The 27,336-nt window shown below is 38.2% G+C and overlaps 2 protein-coding genes across 3 annotated transcripts in view; one reads left to right on the top strand and one right to left on the bottom strand.

The window, feature by feature from the left end:
• Positions 1-23,221, bottom strand: part of LYRM7 (LYR motif containing 7) — a 38,646-nt gene extending 15,425 nt beyond the window's left edge. The window contains exons 1-3 of one of the 2 annotated variants that reach the window (XM_043586989.1): positions 22,967-23,221; positions 5,520-5,592; positions 3,944-4,014 (exon numbers count right to left, since the gene is read on the bottom strand). In XM_043586989.1, the coding sequence (XP_043442924.1) occupies positions 3,944-4,014; positions 5,520-5,592; positions 22,967-22,969 (147 nt within the window). In that variant the 5' untranslated portion in view covers positions 22,970-23,221. Of the gene's footprint in view, positions 1-3,943; positions 4,015-5,519; positions 5,593-18,207; positions 18,421-22,966 lie in introns of those variants that run through there. The other variant, XM_043586979.1, reaches the window with a different exon arrangement.
• Positions 22,360-26,951, top strand: HINT1 (histidine triad nucleotide binding protein 1). The gene is made up of 3 exons (XM_043586965.1): positions 22,360-22,703; positions 24,950-25,054; positions 26,234-26,951. The coding sequence occupies exons 1-3, from the start codon at positions 22,593-22,595 to the stop codon at positions 26,396-26,398; spliced, it is 381 nt and encodes a 126-aa protein (XP_043442900.1). The 5' UTR covers positions 22,360-22,592; the 3' UTR covers positions 26,399-26,951.
• The last annotated feature ends 385 nt before the right edge of the window (positions 26,952-27,336 follow it).

The following is a 27,336-nucleotide window of genomic DNA, read 5'->3' as shown; positions in this document are numbered from 1 at the left end:
AACAGTAGAAATGATATTGAATTAGAAGTCAGAATACTTGGATTCCAAATCTGGCTCTATCATTAAGTATTAGGCCTTGAGTTAATAATGAGTTAATAACCGACTCTGAGTTTCAGAATTTATCATATGCAAAATGAAGAAATGGACTAGAACAATGATTTGTAAAGTCGTGGACCCTTAAGGTACCTTGAAAGTCTTTCAGATACCATGAAGTCAAAATGATTTTCATGACACTAGAGCTTTCTGCATTGTTTGGGTTATAGCAAAAGTAGAGTCTTCTCCATGGACTACCATTTTGACCTGAATGAACCACAGACAGACAAACTATGATTATTCAGACTTGGGTATTTGGAAAACATTTTCTTGAAAATGAGTAAGTGGACTCTATTTGCTGACAATGACAAAATTCAAATTTTCTTTTTTTTTTTTTTTTTTTTTAATTTTTTTTTTCAATGTTTATTTATTTTTGGGACAGAGAGAGACAGAGCATGAACGGGGGAGGGGCAGAGAGAGAGGGAGACACAGAATCGGAAACAGGCTCCAGGCTCCGAGCCATCAGCCCAGAGCCCGACGCGGGGCTCGAACTCACGGACCGCGAGATCGTGACCTGGCTGAAGTCGGACGCTTAACCGACTGCGCCATCCAGGCGCCCCAAAAATTCAAATTTTCAAGAACAAATTAGAATTCTAGGGAATTTCCCAATACTTAGAAATTTTACTTATGAGATGGATATTAACATTAATAAATATAATTTTAAAACATTACATATTGAACTATGTCAACATTTGGAAGGTATGCATTACTTAGTGAACCTGTATTTTCCAACTCAATGGTGCATGATGTTACAAAATCATGCATGGGTAAAAGATCCATTCCAAGAGAAAGACATATTAAATATATTGGTCTACTAAATCAAGACTTGAGGCCACGCTGGAGAAGAATATCCTAGGAAGAAGCAAAAGCATAAATGCCGTAAGACAGGAAACTTCTTGGTGAATTCCAGTGCTCTCAAAGAACACACTGAGACTGGAAGAGTAGGAGAGAGAGGGTGAGCTGAAGTGGGGAGTTAACAGGAGTCAGATGATACAGTCTTACAGGCCATGGTAAGGACTTTAGTTGTTACTTTGGGATGAGAAGCTATAAGGGTTTTTGAGTACAAGAGTGATGAGATACACCTTTATATATTTTAAAAGGCTCAGTCTGGGGCATCTGAGTAGTTCAGTTGGTTAAGTATCCGACTCTGATCCCAGCTCAGGTCTTGATCTCAGGGTCGTGAATTCCAGCCCCATGTTGGGCTCTACACTGGGGGTGAAGTCTACTTAATAAAAAAATAAAATAAAATAAAAATAAATAAAAATAAAACAATCTTCTTTTAAAAGTGTTGAGGAATAGGCTCTAGGGAGTTAGGGTGAAAGCAGAGATACCTACTAGGAGGCTTTTGTAATAATCCAGTGAGAGATGACGGTGGCTTGAACTAGGAGGTAATGATGGGGAGAATGAGAAGTGGTAGAATTCTGCATGTATTTTGAAGGTTAAGCCAACAAAACTGGCTGACAGGTTGGATATAAGTGTGAAAGAAAGCAATCAAGAAAGAGGTTGACCAAGGTTTTTGGTCTGAGCATTAAAAGGAGGGAGTTGCCATTAACGGATACGGAGAAGGTTGTGTTAGAGCCTCTCAACAAACCTGAGAAGGGACCTGGCAAGAGAAAGGAAAAATATGGGTGTTCTCATCTATTGGAGGTGCATAAACTGAGTTGAATCATAGGTCTAATGCTGGAAACAAAGCTAGATGAGGAACAGGGATACGGGGAAATCAGAGAGGATGAGCAAGAGGTGGTCTGTACAAATCCAGGAGCCAAAAAAAAAAAAAGCATCTACTTATCTACCTACTTCTCTCCACCCATTGGTCTAACAGGTAACAGAGTTCCACAGTGCAACTAACCTTTAAAGAAATTTACAAACTGTTGAGGTGTAGTATCAAAGAATATTCAATTTATTTAAAAACGTTACTCTGTACTCTGACACTTTTCCAACTACACATCTGTGTAAGGCTGAATTTTCTTCATATATTTCTTTTTATGTTTATTCATTTTTGAGAGAGAGAGAGCATGTGCACAGGGGAGGGGCAGAGAGAGAGGGAGACAGAGGATCTGAAGCAGGCTCTGTGCTGACAGCAAAGAGTCCGATGTGAGGCTTAAACTCACAAACTGTGAGATCATGAGGTGAGCTGAAGTCCGACGCTTAACTGACTGAGCCACCCAGGTGCCCCTTCATATATTTCAACCTAAAAAACACTGCACCGGACTGAATGAGGAAGCAGATATGAGAATTTAGCTGACTGCTATTAAGCCAGACTTCAAAGAGATTTGCAAAATATAAAACAATATTCTCACTAAATTTTTTGAAAATATGGTTATTTTCCATAAACAGTATATCTGTTAATGTGTAATGAGCTTATTTTTAGACAATAAATATATATTTCAAAAATTTCTCAGTTTTAATTTCTACTATGGTAAATAGTGAAAGAGACACCATATGAACAGCACTTTGGGGTCCTCAACTTTTAAGAAAGTAAAAGGGTCTTGAGATCAAAGAGTTGAGAACTGCTGGTGTAAAGGATGCATAAAATTCCTTTTGGCATCAAGATTTCATTAATGCTCTAATACACAACAATGTGATAATCTAAGAACCACTAAATATTTAACAGATGCAGAATTACAAAACATACAAAATATATATTTGTATATAACAAATATCTAATTTCTATACTGCTTAATGCTAAATTGGTGCTTCACAAGTAAAATAAATTTAGAAGACTGTAGTTCATCTCCCAGTTGACATAAACAGACTTCAATTTAAAATTTTTTTACCATGATTTCAAAATTAAAAAACAATTACCACATTCTTAGTAATCAGTCTACTGAATAGCAAATGGTACAAACTTTTGTATACATCCATTACCCTCTCTTCAAGTCATCACTTATGATGTCATCTTAACTTCTGCCATGAAAAAAATTACAAAGTCCCTGTTTGCCCTATCAAATGGCTAAGTGAAATCTTTCCCTTTATATTACAGAGATAGAAATACTCAAGCTACCTCATTTTGTCTCATTAATTTGATCATTATAGATATTTACTATTCTAAAAATAGTATTTTTCTCTACTGAAAATAAATGCATTTTAAGTAAAAAAAAAAAAAAAGTTAACTGGTGGATTTTATTAAACCAAACCAATTCTTGGAATTATAACTGCCCTGCAAATAATTTTCCATTTTTTTGTTTTCTTCCTAAGGGTTCTTTCCCTACATTTATACAAAATGAGATAAAGAAATACTTGGGAAGTTAAAAACAGAGACAATATGTATGTATATGCAATATGAGTTTAAACAATAAACAAATCATTGTGCATTTTTTAAAATGAATATGTACTGGGAGTATTAGGAAGTTCATAGATTAGTGTCAGTAGACGGACTGTCTTCAACTAGAACAAGTGACTAAAAGGCAAAACAAGAAGAGTTCACAAACTGGCTGATTAACTTTCACTGTCAAGACAGGAATTAAAAAAAAAAAAAGCCTCTAGTTGAGCTAAATGAATAGAGAAGTTCTATCTGCAGTTTTAATATTTATTCTCCTTAGTTTCAGTCACTTGCCTTAGGTGAAGATAGAATTTCTGTGGGTTTCTGGATTGGTTCAGCTGCTCTTGCTCTGACCATAGCTACATCCATGTTCTTTTCAGCCAGAAACTTGCTGTCTTAGGGGTGTAGGCAGATGAGCCTGAAGAGGTGAGCCATACCAAACAAGTGAACTATAGACATAGTTGTGATGCCTTTAACTATCAAGTAATAATTTTTATTTCATATAACCCCTCTATTTTCATCATTTTCTCTAGTGGCTAAGAAAATGTATAAGGGATTTGTCATAAATGAAAGACTCAATTACTGTACCTCTTCTATTTTCTTGTGAGAAGTTTCACTTTTATTACTTTTGAATTCTTCATTTATCTTTATTCTGGCTGCTAGAGAAAGAAAAATATATATACAATTATTTCTTTTCTAATTTATAATTCCTGCCCCAAGAATTTATAGGTTATTCATTATGAATGACTACTTCTCTAGTAGTCGAGATACTTTTGCCTCATGTAAAACAAATGATAAAAAAAACAAGATATTTATTAAGCAAGTGTCTTGGAGAGCTTTTGACAGGCTGGCAAATTTCTAATTAAACTGAATACATTCTTAATGCTCTAATATTTTTGTTTTCTGCTTTTTACTTCCAGTTTCATTTGTGTACCTCCAGCTACAAGACTCTAATAGATCCCATTTAATGCTTTTTTCCATAAATCTAAAAATTACAATTAAAATGCTTTAAAATGGCAAAACCGAATATATACAAGCATGTTAAACCACACACACACACACACACACACACACACACACAAAGACATAGGAACAAAATATATATATAAGTGTCTTGGCTAACATGTAAAGTGAGTGATACACCTTTTGTTCATGTACACCACTGACACTTGGCATCATTATAGCACAATTTAGTCTAATCTAACAACTGCCTTATTGATGCTGTGAACATTGAATAGAGCAACCCATGTAAAGTGCTTAGTAATTATGTAAGGTTAACTGTTCTTATGTCACTTGAAAACACTTAAAGTAACAAAAATATGCTGCTGATGGAGAATAGCCAGAAAAGCTGCTTGATATATTGATATATTTCGATACATAAGATGGTGAAGATTTGGGCTTTGCACCCAAACTGCTTAGGCTAAATTCCAATTGTACCTCTCACTAAATACAATGTGGGAGAAATTCTTTCACATTGTGTCAATTTTGTCATCTGAAGAAAACAGAAATTATAATAGTAACTCACAGGGATGTAGGATTAAATGAATTTGGTAAAGTATATACAAAATGAAGTATACACTTTAATATTCAAGAAATTATTTTTGGTGAATTACAAAAACTTGAATTCCTGGGGAATAGTGAGGACACTATCTAAGTGCCCTCTCAAAGAGTTTTAGAAATATATTAAGATAGATACTGAACATGACCAACATAGAAACTAAGCTTTAGAGCTCTGATTTCCAGATAAGAAGCCACTTAAAACAGTGAAATACTAAATTATAATCGTTTGGGATAGGTTTTCTTTCAGCACTACTATCACTTTGAGCATGAAACAAGGCATTAACTATATGGTAGTATCTGGTCCAAGAGTGTGAAAATGGGATTATATAATAGAGGAGTAAGTTTAATGGCTCGAACATAAAGCAAGCAAACGATCACATTGAAATTCTGATTTTTTGTAAGAACTTGATCTTTAAAATTTTTTTAAGAAGATATGCCTCAAAGAAGTGTAATGTAAACTAATCTTTACAAAACATAACAACATTAGGGGAGAGATAGTGAAGATCACTCTCTAAGATGGGTCTTGACCATACAAGTTTTCTTGGATATATTAGTAGCCATGTGAAGAATACACTTACTCCAAAGGAGCAAAAATTAAACCTACCTTCTAATGCTCTGGTATCATTTTTAAAAACCTGTTGTCTGGTCCTGTGTAATGTTTTAAAGAGCTGTAAAACCTGTAAAAGAAAAAAAAATTAGAATTCAGATCTCAAAAGAAAAAAAATTCACATTTTATATAATTACAAGGATTCAACAGCATTTCTTTCCTGTTTGTTACTTAGACTATTTTTCTTTAATTTTTTAAAAATGTTTTTATTTATTTTTGAGACAGAGGGAGACAGAGCAGGAGCAGGGGAAGGGCAGAGAGAGAGGGAGACAAACTCTGAAGCTGGCTCCAGGCTCTGAGCTGTCAGCACAGAGCCCAACGTGGGGCTCGAACTCACAGACTACGAGATCATGACCTGAGCTGAAGTCAGACACTTAACCGACTGAGCCACCCAGGCGCCCCTATATTTCAAAGTAGCTGGTGAAAATGAGGGTTTGCCAAAATAACTTTCCCTTCCTTATTTATCTTTAAATAAAAAAAAAAATAGCTTTATTTAAAAAATAATACCAAGTTCTTGGAAAAAACAAGGGATGGTCAAAAAGTTAATAATCCCCCTGTCAAAACCAGTATACTATCAACTACTAACAAACTTTGTCAGTCTGGTTTGTACTCTCACTTTTCTTAACATATTGAGGACTTCATCTGTTCTTAAAGTTTTACACACACATACACAAACTCATGAACCTGGTATATATCTTAAGAGACCAAGAAGCAAGATGTTACAGATAATTTAATAAAGTGTGATTGTGATTTCCCAAAAGAGAAGCAGAATACTGAGACTAATGAATATTCTAAGGCTATGTTAAAGAAATAGAGAACAAAGCCTGACATTTGGGTAGAAGACAGACTATGTAGAGTCTTTAGCGTTAAACTAAGTCTACTTCGCACTTCTCAAATCTAAAAACATACTCAATCCTGTTGCCCCAATATTGCTTTTTCTCCTGTCTTCTTAATTTCAGAGAATAGGAGACACTGAATTTCTCAAGCTTGAAATCTTTAGGTGATTCTTTAAGTCTACATTACTTTTCATGTGGAAACCTTAGGAATGTCTCTCTAATGTTTTCGATATTCTCCATCCCTGAACATTATTCAAGTTCATCCTCTTGTGGTAGAGCATTTGCATTTTTGAAAATGTCTACCTGCCTCTGTAGTTGGGTGATCATTTAGCTTAGACTACTTAACACAGATTTGTCACTCTGCTCCCATTCCCTCCTTTCCTCTAGTTTATTCACTAGACAAAATACCTAATATTTATTTACTGAGTATATCCTGTGTGCTAGGAATGGTTTTAAATATTTACATATATTTACCAAACATCAAAGACAGACACCAAAACAGAAACAAGAAACATGTAGCAAAAAATAAATAAATAAAATAAATAAATAATAAATAATAAATAATAAATAAATAAAAAAATAAACAAAACAAAACAAAAACCAAACTATCACAATGAACTTACTCAGAAACAAAGTGACTGCAAAGACGTTGTAACAATAAAAAGAAGTTATAGTAAATTAACAAAGAAACATTCAGAAAATTCCCAAAAGCTCTCAGATAGCAAATAAGTGATAGCAAATATTAAGTTGAGAAAAACAGTTGAGAAGTAGAATAAAAATTCAGAGGTATAAACTGAGGGGAGAAAAGAAAGAAAATTAAGAGCATAATCTAGATGAACCAACAATTACATTAATAGGATTTCCAACAAGAAGGAACAGAGAAAACAGACAAAGGAAATTAAAAGGGGGAGAAAATTAAGAAAATATCACCAACTAAGGCACTTGAGATACTAGATTGATAAAGTTTCACCAAGTACCCAGCACAAAACCCATACGATAGGACATCATGATATAAGTTCAGCACAATGCTAAAAAAAAAAAAAAAAAAAAAAAAAAAGGAAAATCTCAAAGATAAAAAACAACTCACATATAAAAACAGAAAATCAGACTGGCACTTGACTTCTAAATAACATCATTATGAGAAGACAATGGTTTAAGATTTTCAAGCTTTGAAAAAAAAAAAAATGTCCAGCTCAAAATACCATACATAGCTAAACTATCACCTAACTACAAAGGCAAACAGACATTTTAAAAAATGCAAATGCTTCACAAGGGGATGAACTACAAAAGAAAAACATGGGAACCAGTGAGACAGGTGATCCAACACAGAGATGATGGTGGAGGACAAATACATGTCAGCATTTGTGTGCTCACCCTGGAAAAGAGTCTAGACTACAGTCAAGGTTGAACTGCTCTAGAAAAGATGTTCCTAGGAAAAAAATCAAACTGAATTTGGGAACAGATAAGTAGGAAACTAACCAATGATAATAAAAACAAAATTATTAATTTCAAGAAAAACAAAGAATTAGAAAAGAAAGGCAATGTAATCATATATTAGTGGACTCAACTGTGGACAATTTTATACAGTCATAGTAATATCAAAAATGAAAACTGATACACCAAAATTTATATAACAAGAAGACTAAGGTATAAGGAGGGAGCTTAGCTTGGTCCTTAACTTCCATTGTTAAAAGTCAGTAAATAATTATCCTCAAAGAGAAAAAAAACCCAATGAATAGCAGTTTAAACATGTTATTTAGAAACATGGAGGTAAATATGAAAATAGCTAAAATGACTAAAAGCACTTATCTCTGGGGAGCAGGAATTGGGAGTATGTAGAAGGAAGGAGACATCTATTAGTTTCTGTTTAACACTATTTGACTTCTTAAACTTTTCACATTGATCACCTTTATAAAAACTAAAAAAAAAAAATTTTTTTTTAAGAGAAAGTGAAAGGACTTTATAAAAAAAGAGTTAAAGACAAGCACACATTGGAAGAAAATATTTACCAACCATATATCTGGTAAGGGGACAGTATCTAGAACATAAAAAGAACTTTCACAACTCAACAATAAAAACACAGACAAAGGATATGAACAGACATTTCTCTAAAGATAGACAAATGGTCATTAAGACCATGAAAAGATGCTTAACAAAATCTGGCATCTGGGAAATATAAATGTAAATCTCAGTGAAATACACTTAACCCCAGCAGAATGGCTATAACGAAAAAGAAAATCAGTAACAAGCATTGCAAGAATGTGCAAAAATTAGAACTCATACATTGTTGGTACGAATGTAAAATGGTGCAGCTGTCTGGAAAATAGTTGGGCAGCTGCTCAAAAAGTTGAACATAAAGTTACCACATTTTCTAGCAATTCCATGCTTAGGTATATATCCAAGAGAAATGAAAACATACCCTTATATAAAAACTTATACATGAACGATTACAGTACCATTATTCACAATAGTCAAAAAAGTAGAAACAACCCAATTTTCTATCAATTCATGAATAGGTAAATAAAATGTGATATACCCATACTGTTATAGCACGAATTGTGCTTCCCCCAAAGGACATGTTGAAGTCCTAGTCCCTAGTACTTGTAAATGTGACTTTATTTGGAAATAGGGTCATTAAAGATATAATTAAGATGAGGTCATTAAAGTGGACTCCACTTTAATGGATACAATATAACTGGTATCCTTAAGAGGAAAATGCCATGTGAACACAGAGACACAGAGACTGCCATATGAAGATGGAGACAAACATTAGAGTGAGGTAAGAGCAAGCCAACAAGCCAACAAATATCAAAGATTGACAGCCACCATCAGAAGCTGGGGAGACTCTACCCAGTTTCAGAGGGAGCATGGCTCTCCTGGCACTTTCATTTCTTTATATTCTCATTTTCATTTCATTTCATTTCTAGCCTCCAGAACTATGAGACAATACACTTCTGTTGCCTTAAGCCACCTAGCCATAGGAAACTAAAACAGATTTTAATACTGGGAAATCAGGTACCACTATAACAAGTACCTAAAAATGTAGAAGTGGCTTTGAAATCGAGATGTGTAGAGTCTGAAAGAATTTTGAAGTTGTGACAGTAAAAGCTGAGACTGCCTTGAAAAGACTGTTTGTAGAAATATGGACTTTAAAGGTAATCGAGTACCATAGAAACCTAGGCAGTTTAATATTACAAGAATGGTGGAAGACAAGTTGCATGGGATTGAGGGAAATGTAAAGTTAAGTAAATTTTACATGCTGTTTAGGGAAAAAAGAAAGTAATGTCATTAATACAAAAGCCAGTGTCCCTAATTTAAGAACTAGTATACACAAAAATAAATTCAAAATAGATTAAAGACTTAAATGTTAGATATGAAACCATAAAAATCCTATTTGACATTGTCTATTGCAACTTCAAACTAGGTATGTCTATTGAGGCAAGGAAAACAAAAGCAAAAATAAACTATTGGGACTACATCAAAATAAAAGGCTTCTGCACAGCAAAGGCAGTCATCCACAAAACTAAAAGGCAACCTCCAGGATGGGAGAAGATATTTGCAAATGACATATCTGATAAAGGGTTAATATTTAAAACATACAAAGAACTTATAAAACTCAATACTCAAAAGATGAATAATCCAATTAAAAAGGGGCAGAAGACATAAATAGACATTTCCAAAAGGCATACAGATCACTAACAGACAAATGAAGGCACTTAACGTCACTCATCATCAGGGAAATACAAATCAAAACCACAATGACATATGCCCTCACACCTGTCAGAATGGCTCAACTCAAAAACACAAGAAATAACAGGTATTGGCGAGGATGTGGTGAAAGGGGAACCCTCTTGCAGTGTTGTGGGAATCCAAACCGGTGCAACTACTCTTGAGAACTTTATGGAGGTTTCTCAGAAAGTTAAAAATAGAACTGCCCCATGATCCAGCAATTGCACTACTAGGTATTTACTCAAAGAATATGAAAATACTAATTTAAAGGGTTATATGCATCCTGATGTTTATAGTAGCATTATTTACAATAGCAAAATTATGGAAACAGTTCAAGTGTCCATCAAGTGATGAATGGATAAAGAAGATGTGGTAAATATATATACAAAATGGAATACTACTCAGCCATCAAAAAGAATGAAATCTTACCATTTGCAATGACATGGATGGAACTTGAGAGTATTATGCTAAGTGAAATAAGTCAGTCAGAGAGAGACAAATACCATATGATTTCACTCATGCGTGGAATTTAAGAAACAAATGAGCAAAGGGAAAAAAGAAACCGAGAGAAGCAAACCAAGAAACAGACCCTAAACTATACAGGACAAACTGATGGTTACCAGTGGGGAGGTGGTGGTGCAGGGGGATGGACTATGTAGGTGAGGGGGATTCAGGAGGGCACTGATGATGAGCACCAGGTGTTGTAATACCTGTATTACAGGTATTACCTGTGTAACTGTATACCTAATATTATATTGTATGTTAACTGGCCTTTAAATGAAAACTTAAAGGAACTAGTGTAAGGAAAAGAAAATGTCATCAATACTCCCATTCCCCAGCTGATATTCCAAAGGGAACCAGTTCCTGTCACCACACTTGCTTGCACCCCGCAAATGCCCAACGCTGTGCTTCTGTGGATCCATCACTCCGGTGCTGCAGGGCCCCTCCCACAGGAGACCACCAAAGGCAAAGCTAGCTAAGCCTACCCCTCCCACCCCTGTGCACGTTGCGGATCCACCCCGGCGAAAACTCCCTTGGCCAGATACCATCGAAGCAGCACCACAAGCCTGGCAGTGTGCAAGAAGCCCAGACAGGGGCCACACCACTCCACAGTGAGTCCTGCCTCTGGGAGAGGAGAAGATAAGGTACACACAAGTCTGACTGTGGCCCCAGCGGTGGGCTGGGGGCAGACATCGGGTCTGACTGCAGCCCTGCCCACAACACAAGTTACTCCGGAGAGCACAGAAGTGCCGTGCAGTTTGGAGCTACGACAGGGACTACCCAAAATGATGAAACGGAAGAATTCTCCTCAAAAGAAACTCCAGGAAGTAGTGACAACTAACGAATTGATCAAAAAAGATTTAAGCAATATAACGGAACAAGAATTTAGAATAACAGTAATAAAATTAATCACTGGGCTTGAAAAAGGCATAGAGGACAGCAGAGAATCTATTGCTACAGAGATCAAGGGACTAACAAATAGTCATGAGGAGGTAAAAAATGCTATAAATGAGGTGCAAACTAAAATGGAGGCAGGCAGAGCACGGATTGAAGAGGCAGAAGAGGGAATAGGTGAATTAGAAGATAAAATTATAGAAAAAGAGGAGGCTGAGAAAAAGAGAGATAAAAAAAATCCAGGAGTATGAGGGGAGAATTAGAGAACTAAGTGATGCAATCAAATGGAACAATATCCATATCATAGTAATTCCAGAAGAAGAAGAAGAGAGAGAGAAAGGGGCTGAAGGTGTACTTGAACAAATACACCATACATACGCCATAGCTGAGAACTTCCTTGACCTGGGGAAGGAAAAAGGCATTGAAATCCAAGAGGCACAGAGAACTCCCTCCAGATGTAATTTGAAACGATCTTCCGCACAACCTATCATAGTGAAACTGACAAAATACAAGGATAAACAGAAAATTCTGAAAGGAGCTAGGGTTGAACATGCTCTAACTTACACAGATAGACACATAAGAATAGTAGCAGACCTATGTAGTGAACCTTGGCAGGTCAGAAAGGAATGGCAGGAAATCTTCAATGTGATGAACAGAAAAAATATGCAGTCAACATTCCTTTATCCAGCAAGTCTGTCATTCAGAATAGAAGGAGAGATAAAGGTTTTCTCAAACAACAAAAACTGAAGGAATTCATCATCACTAAAACAGCCCTACAAGAGATCCTAAGGGGGATTCTGCGAGTGAAATGTTGCAAGGACCACAAAGTACCAAAGACATCACTACAAGCATGAAACCTACAGACATCACAATGATTCTAAACCCCGTACCTTTCAATAAGAACACTGAATGTAAATGGACTAAATGCTCCAACCAAAAGACATAGGGTATCAGAATGGGTAAAACAAAAACAAAACAAAACAAAACAAAACAAAAAAACAAAACAAAAAACAAAAAACCAAGACCCATCTATTTGCTGTCTACAAGAGACTCATTTTAGACCTGAGGACACCTTCAGATTGAGAGTGAGGGGATGGAGAACTATTTATCATGCTACTGGAAGTCAAAAGAAAGCTGGAGTAGCCATACTTACATCAGACAAACTCGACTTTAAGTTAAAGGCTGAAACAAGAGATGAAGAAGGGCATTATATAACAATCACAGGGTCTATCCATCAGGAAGAGCTAACAATTATAAATGTCTATGTGCTGAATACGGGAGTCCCCAAATATATACAACAATTAATCACAAACATAAGCAACCTTATTGATAAGAATGTGGTCACTGCAGGGGACTTCAATACCCCACTTACAACAATGGATACAACATCTAGACACAAGATCAATAAAGAAACAAGGGCCCTGAATGATACATTGGATCAGATGGACCTGACATATACATTTAGAACTCTGCATCCAAAAGCAACAGAATATACTTTCTTCTCGAGTGCACATGGAACATTCTCCAAGATAGATCACATACTGGGTCACCAAACAGCCCTTCATAAGTATAAAAGAATTGAGATCATACCATGCACACTTTCAGAACACAGTACCATGAAGCTTGAAATCAACCACAGGAAAAAAACTGGAAAACCTCCAAAAGCATGGAGGTTAAAGAACACCCTACTAACGAATGAGTGGGTCAACCAGGCAATTAGAGAAGAAATCAAAAATATATGGAAACAAACGAAAATGAAAATACAACAATCCAAACGCTTTGGGATGCAGCTAAGGCAATCCTGAGAGGAAAATACATTGCAATTCAGGCCTATCTCAAGAAACAAGAGAAATACCAAATGCAAAATCTAACAGCGCACCTAAAGGAAATAGAAGCAGAACAGCAAAGACACCCCAAACCCAGCAGAAGAAGAGAAATAATAAAGATCAGAGCAGAAATAAACGATATGGAATCTAAAAAAACTGTAGAGCAGATCAATGAAACCAAGAGTTGGTTTTTTGAAAAAATAAACAAAATTGATAAACCTCTAGCCAGGCTTCTCAAAAAGAAAAAAAGATGACCCAAATAGATAAAATCATGAATGAAAATGGAATTATTACAACCAGTCCCTCAGAAATACAAGCAATTATCAAGGAATACTATGAAAAATTATATGCCAACAAACTGGACAACCTGGAAGAAATGGGAAAAATTCCTAAGCACCCACCCACTTCCAAAACTCAAACAGGAAGAAATAGAAAACTTGAACAGACCCATAACCAGTGAAGAAATTGAACCACTTATCAAAAATCTCCTAACAAATAGTCCAGGACCAGATGGCTTCCCTGGGGAATTCTACCAGACATTTAGAGCAGAAATAATACCTATCCTTCCCAAGCTGTTCCAAAAAATAGAAAGGGAAGGAAAACTTCCAGACTCATTCTATGAAGCCACCATTACTTTGATTCCAAACCAGACAGAGACCCAGCAAAAAAAGAAAGCTACAGGCCAATATCCCTGATGAATGTGGATGCAAAAATTCTCAATAAGATACTAGCAAATCGAATTCAACAGCATAAAAAAAGAATTATTCACCATGATCCAGTGGGATTCATTCCTGGGCTGCAGGGCTGGTTCAATATTTGCAAATCACTCAATGTGATACATCACATTAATAAATGAAAAGAACCATATGATCCTGTCAATTGATGGAGAAAAAGCATTTGACAAAATTCAGCATCCTTTCTTAATAAAAACGCTCGAGAAAGTCAGAATATAAGGAACATATTTAAACATCATAAAAGCCATTTATGAAAAGCCTACAGCTAATATCATCCTCAGTGGGGAAAAACTGAGAGCTTTCCCCCTGAGATCAGGAAGAGGACAGGGATGTCCACTCTCACCGCTGTTGTTTAACATAGTGTTGAAGTGCTAGCACCAGCAATCAGACAACAAAAGGAAATCAAAGGCATCAAAATTGGCAAAGAGGAAGTCAAGCTTTCACTTTTTGCAGATGACATGATAATATACATAGAAAACCCAAAAGAATCCACCAAAAGTCTGCTAGAACTGATAATGAATTCAGCAACATCACAGGATACAAAATTAATGTACAGAAATCAGTTGCATTTTTATACACTAATAATGAAGCAACAGAAAGACAAATAAAGAAACTGATCCCATTCACAATTGCACCAAGAAGCATAAAATACCTAGGGATAAATCTAACCAAAGATGTAAAAGACCTGTATGCTGAAAACTATAGAAAGCTGATGAAGGAAATTGAAGAAGATATAAAGAAATGGAAAAACATACTGTGTTCATGGATTGGAAGAATAAATATTGTTAAAATGTCAATATCACCCAAAGCAATCTACACATTCAATGCAATCCCAATCAAAGTTGCACCAGCATTCTTCTCGAAGCTAGAACAAGCAATCCTAAAATTTGTATGGAACCACAAAAGGCCTCGAATAGCCAAAGGAAATACTGAAGAAGAAGACCAAAGAGGGAGCCATCACAATCCCACACTTTAGCCTCTACTACAAAGCTGTAATCATCAAGACAGCAGGGTACTGGCACAAAAACAGACATACAGACCAATGGAATAAATAGAGACTACAGAATTGGACCCACAAATGTATGGCCAACTAATCTTTGACAAAGCAGGAAAGAATACCCAATGGAAAAAAGACAGTCTCTTTAACAAATGGTGCTGGGAGAACTGGACAGCAACATGCAGAAGAATGAAACTAGACCACTTTCTTACACCATTCACAAAAATAAACTCAAAATGGATGAAGGACCTGAATGTGAGACAGGAAACCATCAAAACTCTAGAGGAGAAAGCAGGAGAAAACCTCTTTGACCTCAGCCACAGCAATTTCTTACTCGACACATCTCCAAAGGCAAGGGAATTAAAAGCAAAAATGAACTATTGGGATCTCATGAAGATAAAAAGCTTCTGCACTGCAGAGGAAACCATGAACAAAACTAAAAGGCAACCGACAGAATGGGAAAAGATATTCGCAAATGACATATCGGACAAAGGGCTAGTTTCCAAAATCTATTAAGAACTCACCAAACTCCACACCTGAAAAACAAATAATCCAGTGAAGAAATGGGTAGAAGACATGAATAGACACTTCTCTAAGGAAGACATCCGGATGGCCAACAGGCACATGAAAAGATGCTCAACGTCACTCATCAGGGAAATACAAATCAAAACCACACTGAGATATTACCTCATGCCAGTCAGAGTGGCTAAAATGAACAAATCAGGAGACTATAGATGCTGGAGAGGATGTGGAGAAACAGGAACCCTCTTGCACTGTTGGTGGGAATGCAAACTGGTGCAAGACTCTGGAAATCAGTGTGGAGGTTCTTCAAAAAATTAAGAATAGATCTACCTTATGACCCAGCAATAGCACTGCTAGGAATTTACCCAAGGGATACAGGAGTACAGAGGCACTTGTACCCCAATGTTTATAGCAGCACTTTCAACAATAGCCAAATTATGGAAGGAGCCTAAATGTCCATCAACTGATGAATGGATAAAGAAATTGTGGTTTATAAACACAATGGAATACTACCTGGCAATAACAAAGAATGAAATATGGCCCTTTGTAGCAACATGGATGGAACTGGAGAGTGTTATGCTAAGTGAAATCAGTCATACAGAGAAAGACAGATACCATATATTTTCACTCTTATGTGAATCCTAAAAACTGAGAATAAACAGAGGGTTGATGGGGGGTGGGAGGGAAGGAAAAGTGGGTGATAGGCATTGAGGAGGGCACCCGTTGGGATGAACACTGGGTGTTGTATGGAATCCAATTTGACAATAAATTTCATATTAAAATTATTTTTATTAAAAGGAAGAAAACTAAGTTACAGATTATGTTCTCTTCGTCATTTGCTTATATTAGATAATTTAGGTAGCATATATGGAAAGTGGATTTTTTTTACAGGCAGATCAGTTGGAATAGGACACTGACATTTATTTTAAGCTTGGACAAGTTAGTCAGCCTTTGTCTCAATTTTCTTATAATGGATTAACATTAAGAGTATATGGGAAATTTTCAGAACTAGGTTCTCTTAAAATTTTTTTAATGTTTGTTTTTGAGAGACAGAGAGAGAGGATCCAGAGTGGGCTCGGTGCTGACAGCAGAGAGCCCCAGGCAGGGCTTGAACTCCCCAACGAAGAAATAATGACCTGAGCCAAAGTCAAATGCCTAACCGAATGAGCCGCCCAGGCACCCCTGGGTTGCTCTTTAGATAGTCATTACTTACCTGTCCTTTATACGTCTGGGTTATATGTTCGTGAGGGACAACCACAGCAATGGGTACCTCCAACACTGTATGTTAATCAAATGCTTACTTGCTGTGGTCCCATACTTCCTCAAAGACTTCTTGGTCACTTTTGTATTCTTCACACTTACCATAAGTACCTTCTATACATGGTAGATCTTCCTACAAGTGTTTTTGGAATGAATCCTATTTAATATATTTTGTATTAAAGTTTTTCAAGCAACTTCCCATTTCAATAACTTTCCATATAGTACTTCCTCTTTCTGGAATATTCTTTTCTCTCTTCACCTATCAATTTTTTCTCCCTCCTAGCAAATTTCTAATCAAACTTCAGGAGTCAACTTCTACTTCTATGAGATGTATTTTTTTGCATCCCTCTAGAGGTTAAATGCCAGTAATAAGCTCACAAAATACACTGTATTTTCCATTCGAAATCTTCCTATTTGCTAGATTTCTTTACGAAGCAAAGATAGTCTGTTTATCTTGCATCCACCATGCCTAGACACTGTACAGGGCTAAATGCTGGCTTGAAGGCATTACTGATAGCTATAATGGATATGCAATAAATCATTTGAATAATTCTTTAAAATTGTTTCTATTGGTGCTGTGACATATACTAAAATGTAGTAGGAACACCAAATTCACTAAAACACGAGGCACCGCTTGTTTGTTCCTTAGTGTTGACCAACCATAAGCAGTGCTTTTCCTCACTACACCTTTCCAGGCTTATACTGCAGCAACAGTGACAGGACCCAACAGGTCACGCTCTTATTTAAGGTTAGGAATGGCTAGTCTTGAGAAGTGTGCCCCAGCCAGGAACCTTTATCATTTTAACGAGAAATGAATCTGAGACCAGGTCTTCAGCGAAGTGCCTGGTGGGCCCATCACTTCCCAAGCTCATTCAGAGCACTCAGGTCTCACAGGACTCTGCTGTCTCCTCAGGTGTTAATTTTTGACAAGTGATTCTGAGGGTCCTCGGTTTCCTTGGTTCCCAGACTTCAGTGTACTTTCCGGTTATCTGACTGAACTTTTCATCTCATCTCATCGGATGGTTGTGGCGCAGGAGTGCATTTGGCGTTTCGTCCACCTTTCAAGGATGTAAAAGTGGTCCCTCAAACGTTCAGTGTGGGGATGAAACAGGGGCAGAACTCAAGCGCAGCCTTGCATGGCTTAGAAACACATACTTTGGCACCCCAGAAAAAGAGGGAGGAAGCACTGGTATTGCCCTCCCTCCGCACCAGCACAAAACCTCGACGGCCCTTCGGAGTTGGTCACCGGGCTCCACAGCGGCAACGTTCACATCCTCCGTGAAGGATCCTAAACCCGTATCTACGGAAGTTACAGACAAGCTTCGCAAGGCCGCCGCTTTCCCTCCCCGTCGCTATCGTACCCATGCCCTCCCCGGACCCTGTCACCTTGGCCGCCTGACCCATGGCTCTCCGCGCCGCGGCGGCTACTTCTTCAGCGGTCGAGTCGCCCCGCCTCTCCACAACCAATCACTGCCTGGCGTGGACTATCGAACTACCTGAAGTCACGTTCCTATCGTGCCGCAACCAATCACTGCGCAGAATCCCCTTCGTAACCCGCCCCCACAGAGGACCCTGGAAGACAGTTTGCTAAACTCCCGCAGTCTGGTAAAACCGCGAGAAAGTGCCGAGCTCAATTACTGGAGAGAGGAGAACGGAAATTACCTGGACGCCATGTTAGTTAGGGGCAGAGTCACTTCCGGTCTCGGCGAGAGTCCGTTACGTTTAGTGGATGGTTTCTGGATCGATACGTTATACCTGTTGTTTGGGGGTTGGAGTTATCTATTAAAGAACACTTATGTTAACGTTTACTAGTTGCGAAAGTGTGCGTAAATAAGGGCCAAACCCTAACTACTACAGCGGCTGTTGATTGGAATGCTGATGCCCCAAAGTGCTTGTCTACATTAATTCCCCGAAAAGGTGAGATAGAGTTACTTAATCAAGACCATACGGCTAGTAAATAGAGGTCTGGGATACCAAACCCTATGTTGCACCTGAAAATCCAGTCTTACCCTCGACACATTCTTCTTGGCTTACTCTACTCCTTGGTTTTGCTGGTCAAGAGGTCGGAAATGTTATTTAGGTACATTTTAACTTAGGACCTTGCAAGCTTCAAGAAAAATCTAAACCTTTCCCCCATTGCATTATCGCTGTTTGCCTTCCCTACCTCACAGCCTTTCAGGTTAACGTTTAGTTAAAACCGACTTTTTATTAGGAATGAAAGATTTGAAGCAGTGGATCTTAAAGACCTTTTTCCTTCTCTGTGATTTACGTCATTTTAAAGAATATTGCAAATCATCATGAGACTAGCAAGATAATAGTTGATTTTTTTTATTATAATTCCTTAGATCTGCATATAAGTGTTTAACATAACCAAGCAATTAAACCAAATATACTGGAAACAGGAAAAATATCCAGGAAACAATAGATGATCTAGTGACACTACATGATTCTGCCTTCTGATTTGTAAAGAATGATTGAAACATGCTTTTCTTTATTTCCAGTTTAGAATCATAGCAGTTTCCTGAAAATTCGTAATTTATTGTTATAATTTCTGGCTAACTAGGGTCCTGTATTCAGTTAAGCAAACCCCCTCACCTGCCAATACTTGAAAATACAGTTCCCATAGTGCCCTAATCGGTTCAGTACTAAAGCTTCTCTTAGATAAATCTGTACGGTTTGTTCAGCTGTTCCATAAATGAGGTGACTATATTGGTTATTCTAGGAGTATGAGTTTGGTAACATCTCAAAGTATGGGACCCAGAACTGAACAAGAAATTCCAACTTGTTCCTCACATAAGTTCATGCAGTTATACAGTAGGCAGAATGAAGGACTCCAAAAGGTGTACTGTTTAAATCCTAGGAACTTCTGAAGATGTTACCTTATATGACAAAAGGCACTTTACAGATGTGATTAAATTAAGGCTTTTGAAATGGGAAAATTATCCTGGATTGTCTGGTGGGCCCAATGTAATCACAAGGATCCTTAGAAGTGGAAAAAGGAAGGAGAGACAGGGAGAGGTTTGAAGATACTCTGCTGTTGGCTCTGAAGATAGAGGAAAAGGCCTCAGGCCAAGAAATGCCGGTACCCTCTAGAAGGTAAGGAAGGGGAACTGTTCTTCTCTAGAGACTCTAGAAGGAATGCAGCCCTGATAACACCATGATTTTAGCCCAGTGAAACTCAGATTTGTGACTTCTGGAATGCTACCTGTTTGTGGTCCCTTCCATCTTCAAAGCCAACAGGAGAGCATCTTCAATCTTTGACTGTCACCTCTATTTCCATCATCATATCTCCTCTCTTTCCTGTGTCTCTTTTTCACTTACAAAGGTCCCTGTGATTATATTGGGCCCACCTGGACAATCCAGGCAATCTCTTCTACTGCAAGATCCTTAATTTAATGACATTTGGAAATCCCTTTTACCATGTAAAGTAACATATTCATAGGCTCCAGAGATTAGGGCAAGGACATCTTCTGCCTACCACACCCAGTTGGGGTAAAGCTAGTTAATAAGGTTGAGATGGAAGGAAATGAAGAAGTAGCCATGGGCCTGATTGCATAAGAACCTAATGTGTCAAGGCCAATATTTCAGATTTAATTCTGTGATGAAATGCCTTGTCAGCAGGAGAATGACATCATGATTGGTATTTTATAAAAATTTCTTTGTGTGCTGAATGGCAAACTGACTACAGAGGAAGCAGAGAGGCTAGCTAGGAGACTCTCAATGTACTCCAGGAAAGATATGATAATGACTTGGATTAGGGTGATGTAGTAGAAGAGGTGAGGAGTGATTAGATGTATGATATATACTGCAAATATGAGAAAGAAGAGTTAAGGATGATTTCAAGGCTTTTGACTTGAGCAATTTGATGAATGGTATTATAGTAGATGTAGAATGCTGCCAAGAGGAGTTTTGTCTGTTTGTTTACTGTGCAAAGAGTAACAATATAAATTTGAAGTGCCTGACAGACATCCATATTAAGATAGTGAGTAGGCAGTAATATATACTATAGACCAATCTGGAATTAAGAGGTAAGGTAGGTCAGGAGATACATACTGGAGAATCATTATTCTGTATAGGGTAAAATCTGAGTGAAAGATGACCATATTTATTATCCAAACCAGTATATATCTCTTTTTAACTTTCTACTTTGACAATTTCAGTCTTACAAGAAAGTTTCAAGAATAACAGGATTTGCATGTCTCACTTGGATTCCCCAAATGTTCACATTTTACTACAAATGGCGTTATCCTTTTCTAGGTCTCTATATATGAACATTTTTCTTCATTTCTTTACTGTTTGAAACCAAGCTGCGGACATGATAGCCCTATACGCCTAAATACTTCAGTGTTTTTTTATTTCTATAAAAAGGTCAGTCTCTTACATCAGTGGGTCTCAAAGTATGATTCCAGGGCCAGCAGCAAATACATCACTTAGAAACCTGAATTATAAGACCCCATCCCATATCAACTAATGTTGATAATTTTGCTGTGGTTATGTGAGGAAATTAACATAACTTTCAAAATTACTATCCAATTTATAGGCATTACTTAGATTTTGCCAATTGCCCCAATAATGTTGTTGATAGCAAAAGTAGCAAATGGGACACTTGAGATTCGAAGGATCTACCATCAGTAATTTTTATTGGTAGTGGACAAAGCAATACAAACTGGTAAAGTATAATCACATAAGTAGTCCTGGAGCTATAGTTAATTTTTCTTAATAACGATATGTAGAAATTAAATATTAGCTAGAGAAGAAGGCTAAGAACGGAACCCATTGAGAAGTCTGGAACTGGAGGCTTACTGTGAAGGAGAAATAGCATCCAGAGAGGTAAGAGAAAACTAGGAGAGTGAAATCTATACCTGAAAAGAGGAAATGGTCAACAGTAGCAAATGATACCAAGAGGTCTAGTATGATGAGAATTGTAAATGCCAACAGCATTTTATAAGTGGGAATTCCTTAGTGACATTGCAAGAGGGAAATGGGTTAAAAGAAAATATGAGAGGGTGGACACAGAGTAAATAAAACTTTTAAAAGGCAACAAAGATTTGAAGGGGTATGTCAAATTAAGAAAGGTATTGTTCCTTTAAGGTGGGGCATCTTACATTATGTTGATTACTTCTGGGAAAAAGTCTTTGTAGAAGAGTCCTGGGAGGATTACAAACTACTGATGCCTGGGTCCCAACCTGGGAGTCTGATTTAATTGATCTGGAGTGAGGCCAGATTCAAGAGGATTTTTCAAAAGTTCCTCAAGTGATTTTTAACATGTTGTGCGAACCACTGCTAGAGGGAGAAAAAAACTGACGCAAGGAGGGCTTACTTACTGGAGCCAAGACTTTCTGTGGCTGAGAAATTACGTGGTACAGTGTCTCATACAGCAAACATGCTTGGATTATCAAATCTTTTCAGTTACAGTACCTAATTTTTCCTACAAGTGCCCATAAAGCAAGGGAAGAAGGGCGTATACAGTAACACCACTCCCCAAGACACACTAAAGGAAGAAAGAAAAATGACCTTGATGTGGCTCCCTAGAGTCTCCGAACAGGAACCTCCCTTCCGCCGGGTCTAGTCGGGCGGTTCTTGCAGGCTCCCGCGCGCTCGCTGCACCCCACAGCTCAGGTCGCCAGTGCGCACGCGCCGGAGCTGCTCGGGAGCCCGAGCAGCGGTCCCCGCGCAGGCTTGGCCGCGCACTCCCGCCCTCTGCCCGCTGCCCCGGCTCCTCCCTCCTCCCGAGCTTCTCCCTGGGGCGGCCGCGCGGGAGGGAGGCCGAGATGGCTGATGAGATCGCCAAGGCTCAGGCCGCCCGGCCTGGTGGCGACACGATCTTCGGAAAGATCATTCGCAAGGAAATCCCAGCCAAAATCATTTTTGAGGATGACCAGGTAGAGATCGGGCGTCGCCTCGCTGGCGGGCAGAGGCAGGCCAGTCGCCCGTGGACACGCGGGTTTCCTGTCGAGGGAAGGGTCGGGCGGCGCCGCGAAGGGAAGGGACCCGGTCGCCCCGCGCGGCCTCTGCCGCGGGCCCCCAGCCAGCGGGCAGGGCCGCGGCCACTCCGAGGCGGCCTGCCGGCGCGTGCCGGCGCTCCGGTTACGCGTTATCAGCCCGGGGCGCGGGTCAGGCTGCCCGGCGCCCGCGGGGCCCGCACCATGAGGTCTGGGCGCGTGTTGGGGACGCGCTGGATCCTCGGCGTGGGCTCCCGCCGGCTCCGCGGCTGCCTCGGACCTCGCCGGTGTCAGGAATCTTACAATCTCGCCAGCGCTCTGCCTGACAGGGAGAAATCCGATCGCGCCCTGACTCGGGCCCAATCTCCGCGATCTCCCGCGCACAGCGGGTCCGCCTGGGCTTTCCCGGGTGCCTCTCAGCGCCGCGTTGCGCAGACAGCCTGGGGCCGTGTGCACCGGGGTGGCGGGGGGCGTGCAGGGGTCGAAGGTCAGCTTCCGCGAGGGCCAGTCAACCCCACCCCCAGATGAGTGGGTTCTGGGATTTGCTTTCCTTTGACCCCGCGCGGTAGCAATGGTTCCTTTCTTGTTTGACAGGAAGCAGTTTTTCTGCCAAGGGACTGAGCATGTAGTTTTTGTTGATTTCACCGTAGGTGAAATTCTGTTTGAGAAAGTCCGAGTTGATGTGACATCTTGTATACAATATTTAGTAAGCAGTTGTATTTATGAGTTTGGATCTGAGACAAAGCTGGGCAGGAGGTTGGATGATTTAGACAAATACTTTTGTAACTTTCTGTTAAATTAACTTTAAGAAATATAGAATATAAGGGAAACATTCTTCTGATGCTCCTATGGCATTCTTAGATTCAAAATGTTATCCAAGCTTTAATTAGATTCCTTTAGGTGATTTTATTTGGATACCTTTATTTGTCACTAGGAAGACAGTTATTTTGTTCTAAAAAGTGCGTCTTTTTAAATATTTTCACTTGCTTTTTGTAAATTATTGAAATATTGACTTTTGAACCATCTACGCCCCAAGAAGTATAACTGCCTGAAGCAGTCTAAATGATACAGCATTTTGTGTGGAGTACTAAATAGAAATACTCCTGAGACACTTGAGTAGGGTTAGGTTCTATTAAGTAGCTTCCGCCTTCATTAGAGAACAAGAGATACAAAAATATTCATGTGGTATGTAATTTGTCTAAATGCTAACTATTCTCCTCGTGTCAAAGAAAGAATAGAATATTACTTAAATAGTTGAATAAGGGGGGAAGAAATAGGTCTTAGTCAAATATCAGACAAATACATGATTACACAGCTGATCACTGCAGTAAAGGAAAAAAAACAGGAAATTGCACAATCAGGGCTTCTAACCTAGGGATGTTGGGGAGGGGAATCAGATTTCTTTCAGAAATTTTATATATGCTGGGAGCTGAGAAATGAATAGCAGATTAAGTTAGAAGTTGGGGTTGGAGAGGGGAGAGAGGACCATTGCAGTAGGGAATGGTCTTTGAAAAAGCCTGGGAGGGTAGAGAGAGATGGAAGACAATATGATTTCAGCAGGGAGAGTTTGCAGTTTCTACTGGATAGGTAGACAAGGATTAGCATGCCTAATTTCTACTTAACTTTTGGAATTTCCCTAACTCATAGAGCCTGGGGTAGCTCAGTTGGTTGAGTGACTTCAGCTCAGGTCATGATCTCACGGCTCCTGGGTTCCAGTCCTGCTGAGCTGTCAGCACAGAGCCTGGAGCCTCCTTGGGATTCTTTGTCTTCCTCTGTCTCTGTCCTTCCCCCACTCAGGCTCTGTCGGTCTGTCTGTCTCTCTCTTGCTCTCAAAAATAAATACACATACATACATACATACATACATACATACATTTCCCCACCTCAGCATGGTTGTCTGTAATCACCCAGTCAAAATCAGGTTCTTCTATGTTAATCATGTATTTCACCCTTTTCCTTTGTAACAAATAGGTAGATTTCTAACTTAATTAATTATACCCTTTTTTAAGGCCAGCCTTCCCATTAGGCTGTAAGTTCCATGAAAAGGGACCATGGGATCACATGTATTGTGTACACTTCTGATTTCTGAGCATCTAATACGGTGCCTCCCATGGGATTAGTGTGAAAGAATAAATGTAGCCTGTAAGATGATATACTAAAACTGATTTTTTCCCCCTTATCTCTAGTGTCTTGCTTTCCATGACATTTCTCCTCAAGCACCAACACATTTTCTGGTGATACCCAAGAAACATATATCCCAGATTTCTGTAGCAGAAGATGATGATGAAAGTGTAAGTAAATTTACCAACACAGTTTATTTTCTTGCCTTTTTTTTAAAATTTGGGAGACTAAATTTTGACCTGAAAGTGATGTCACATTTTCGTTTTCCTAAGGACAGTACTGAGGGAACAAACCAGATAATCACTAGGGAAGTGCAATGTATAAATAATTTGAGGGTTTTTTTTTTAAATAGAGATATAGTTGACACATAATGTTTTGTTAGTTTTAGGTGTACAACATAATGTTTATATATATGTATATTATGAAATGACCACAGGAACTCAAGTTAATATCTATCACCACAATATTCTTAAACAAAATGGTTCCTAACGAGGAATAGTTGGTGAGACTTATTTTTCCTTAATAAAGAAACAGTACGTCATATAGGGGAAATTCAGTGAGTCTTCTTCTATTAATGCTATTAAAGGAAAGAAAAATCATTATTTCATTTTGCCAGACATACAGGCCTCAGTTAAATATTCTCCTAATGCTCCTTGTGATTGATTGTATAATTGTTTGTAAGTACTGGCTGTTCTCCTTCATGGGTGCTTTAAAACTTCCTGCCTCATTGATATCACGCCTGGTCATATGACTTGATTTGGCCAGCAAATGCAAGCAGAAGTGGTATGTCTTGCATAGAAACTGTAAGAGCTAGTACCTGGTTTGTCATGTTCTCTCTTCCCTTTCCCCCTCTGATCACACAGAAACTACTCCTTCAGCCTGGGTTTCAACGTGAAAAAAGATGTATTATTTAGAGCCTAGTTTACTTGTGATGAACATGTAGTGAGCACAGGAAATGTATCTTTGTTATAAACCAGTATTTGGGGTGGTTGTTACCATAGCTTAACCATACTTATCCCGATTGATATACTCTCCTATTACAAGAAAGCAGGATATATCTTGCTTTATTAAGAACATTTAAATACCTCTTGGAATATGATTTTACCATTGTTTTAATTGAGATTTACCTCTGATTTGTTTATTGGAATTAGTAATGCATAAATACCTAATCTTAATGGGTTTTTAATTGTAAATTAGGTTGTATTAGTACTAAGAGTTACCAAATAATTTGTCCAGACAGGTATGTTTCAACTTGGTGGTCTTTTAATATTTCAACTTGGTAGTATGTTATTTAATGGCAAAAACTTGTAAATTGCCTATACTTAAGAAACTTTTTTTTTCTTTTCCAGCTTCTTGGACATTTAATGATTGTTGGCAAGAAATGTGCTGCTGATCTGGGCCTGAAGAAGGGTTATCGAATGGTGGTGAATGAAGGTTCAGATGGGGGACAGTCTGTCTATCACGTTCATCTCCATGTTCTTGGAGGTCGGCAGATGAATTGGCCTCCTGGTTAAACATGTTTTAGGGATAATTTTCCCTTCTCTAGGCAATGATCAATATTTGCAAGTTCCAATATGTTAAATAGTATACGTATTTTTGCCTGTGTATGGAGAGATTGAGGGAATAATTTTAAAAGCCCATAAATAATAAAAGATAATGTTGCATGGTTTACAATCTCTCTGAAACCTGTGTTTGCTTTATTAAAAAAAAAAATGTTGGAATGTATGAAGGTAGAATTCATAATTTGGGTATTCTTTTTTCTCCCTAGTGTATACTAAACATATGTACATTGTTAAAATGGTATGACTGGCTTCTGAAGACAAATACAAGATTTCACAAATTGAGTTTTAGCTTTGCAATACCCTTTTAGGGTAAAATATTAGTCCAGGTGGAGATTTTCTAATCTAATTCTCTCAATACTTAAGAACAAAAGAGTATCTGATGTGATTGATCCAGAAAGTGAATGTTTTGGGTCTAAGAGCAATGGTTTTTGTCAAGCCCATGTACCCCCTGGGGTAATTTGGAAGGAATAAAAGTAGATTTGTCACAGAATCTTTGATGACCATATGAAGCCATACGTTGTTATTTCTTTCATTATCTAAACTCTCTGAATATTTACTATAATTATATTACTTAGAATTAACTTTCCACATTGAAAACTTATAAAAATATTTTAAGTTGTGCAAGAATCTGGCTGTGTGGAATTAAGGAAGGAATCTCAAGGTCTGAGTTCTCCTTATCAGAACATACTTTTTTAGTCTTGCCTTTCTGCCTTCCACAGACTAGTAGTTGTCTAGCAACCAATTTCTGTAAATAATAGTGGGTGTAACTTTTTTTCCAAGTTAAATCTCCTTTCTTGCTTCATTCATATATGGTACTTTATTGTATTGATTATAATTTTTTTCTGTTCACATTTTGACTTACAAAATAGGAAGTAATTAAATTTTAAAAA

Source organism: Prionailurus bengalensis, chromosome A1 (genome assembly GCF_016509475.1).
Source record: "Prionailurus bengalensis isolate Pbe53 chromosome A1, Fcat_Pben_1.1_paternal_pri, whole genome shotgun sequence".
Classification (NCBI taxonomy): domain Eukaryota; kingdom Metazoa; phylum Chordata; class Mammalia; order Carnivora; family Felidae; genus Prionailurus; species Prionailurus bengalensis.
The sequence above is the reverse complement of the archived record's forward strand: the minus strand, read 5'-3'. Positions and strand labels throughout refer to the sequence as shown.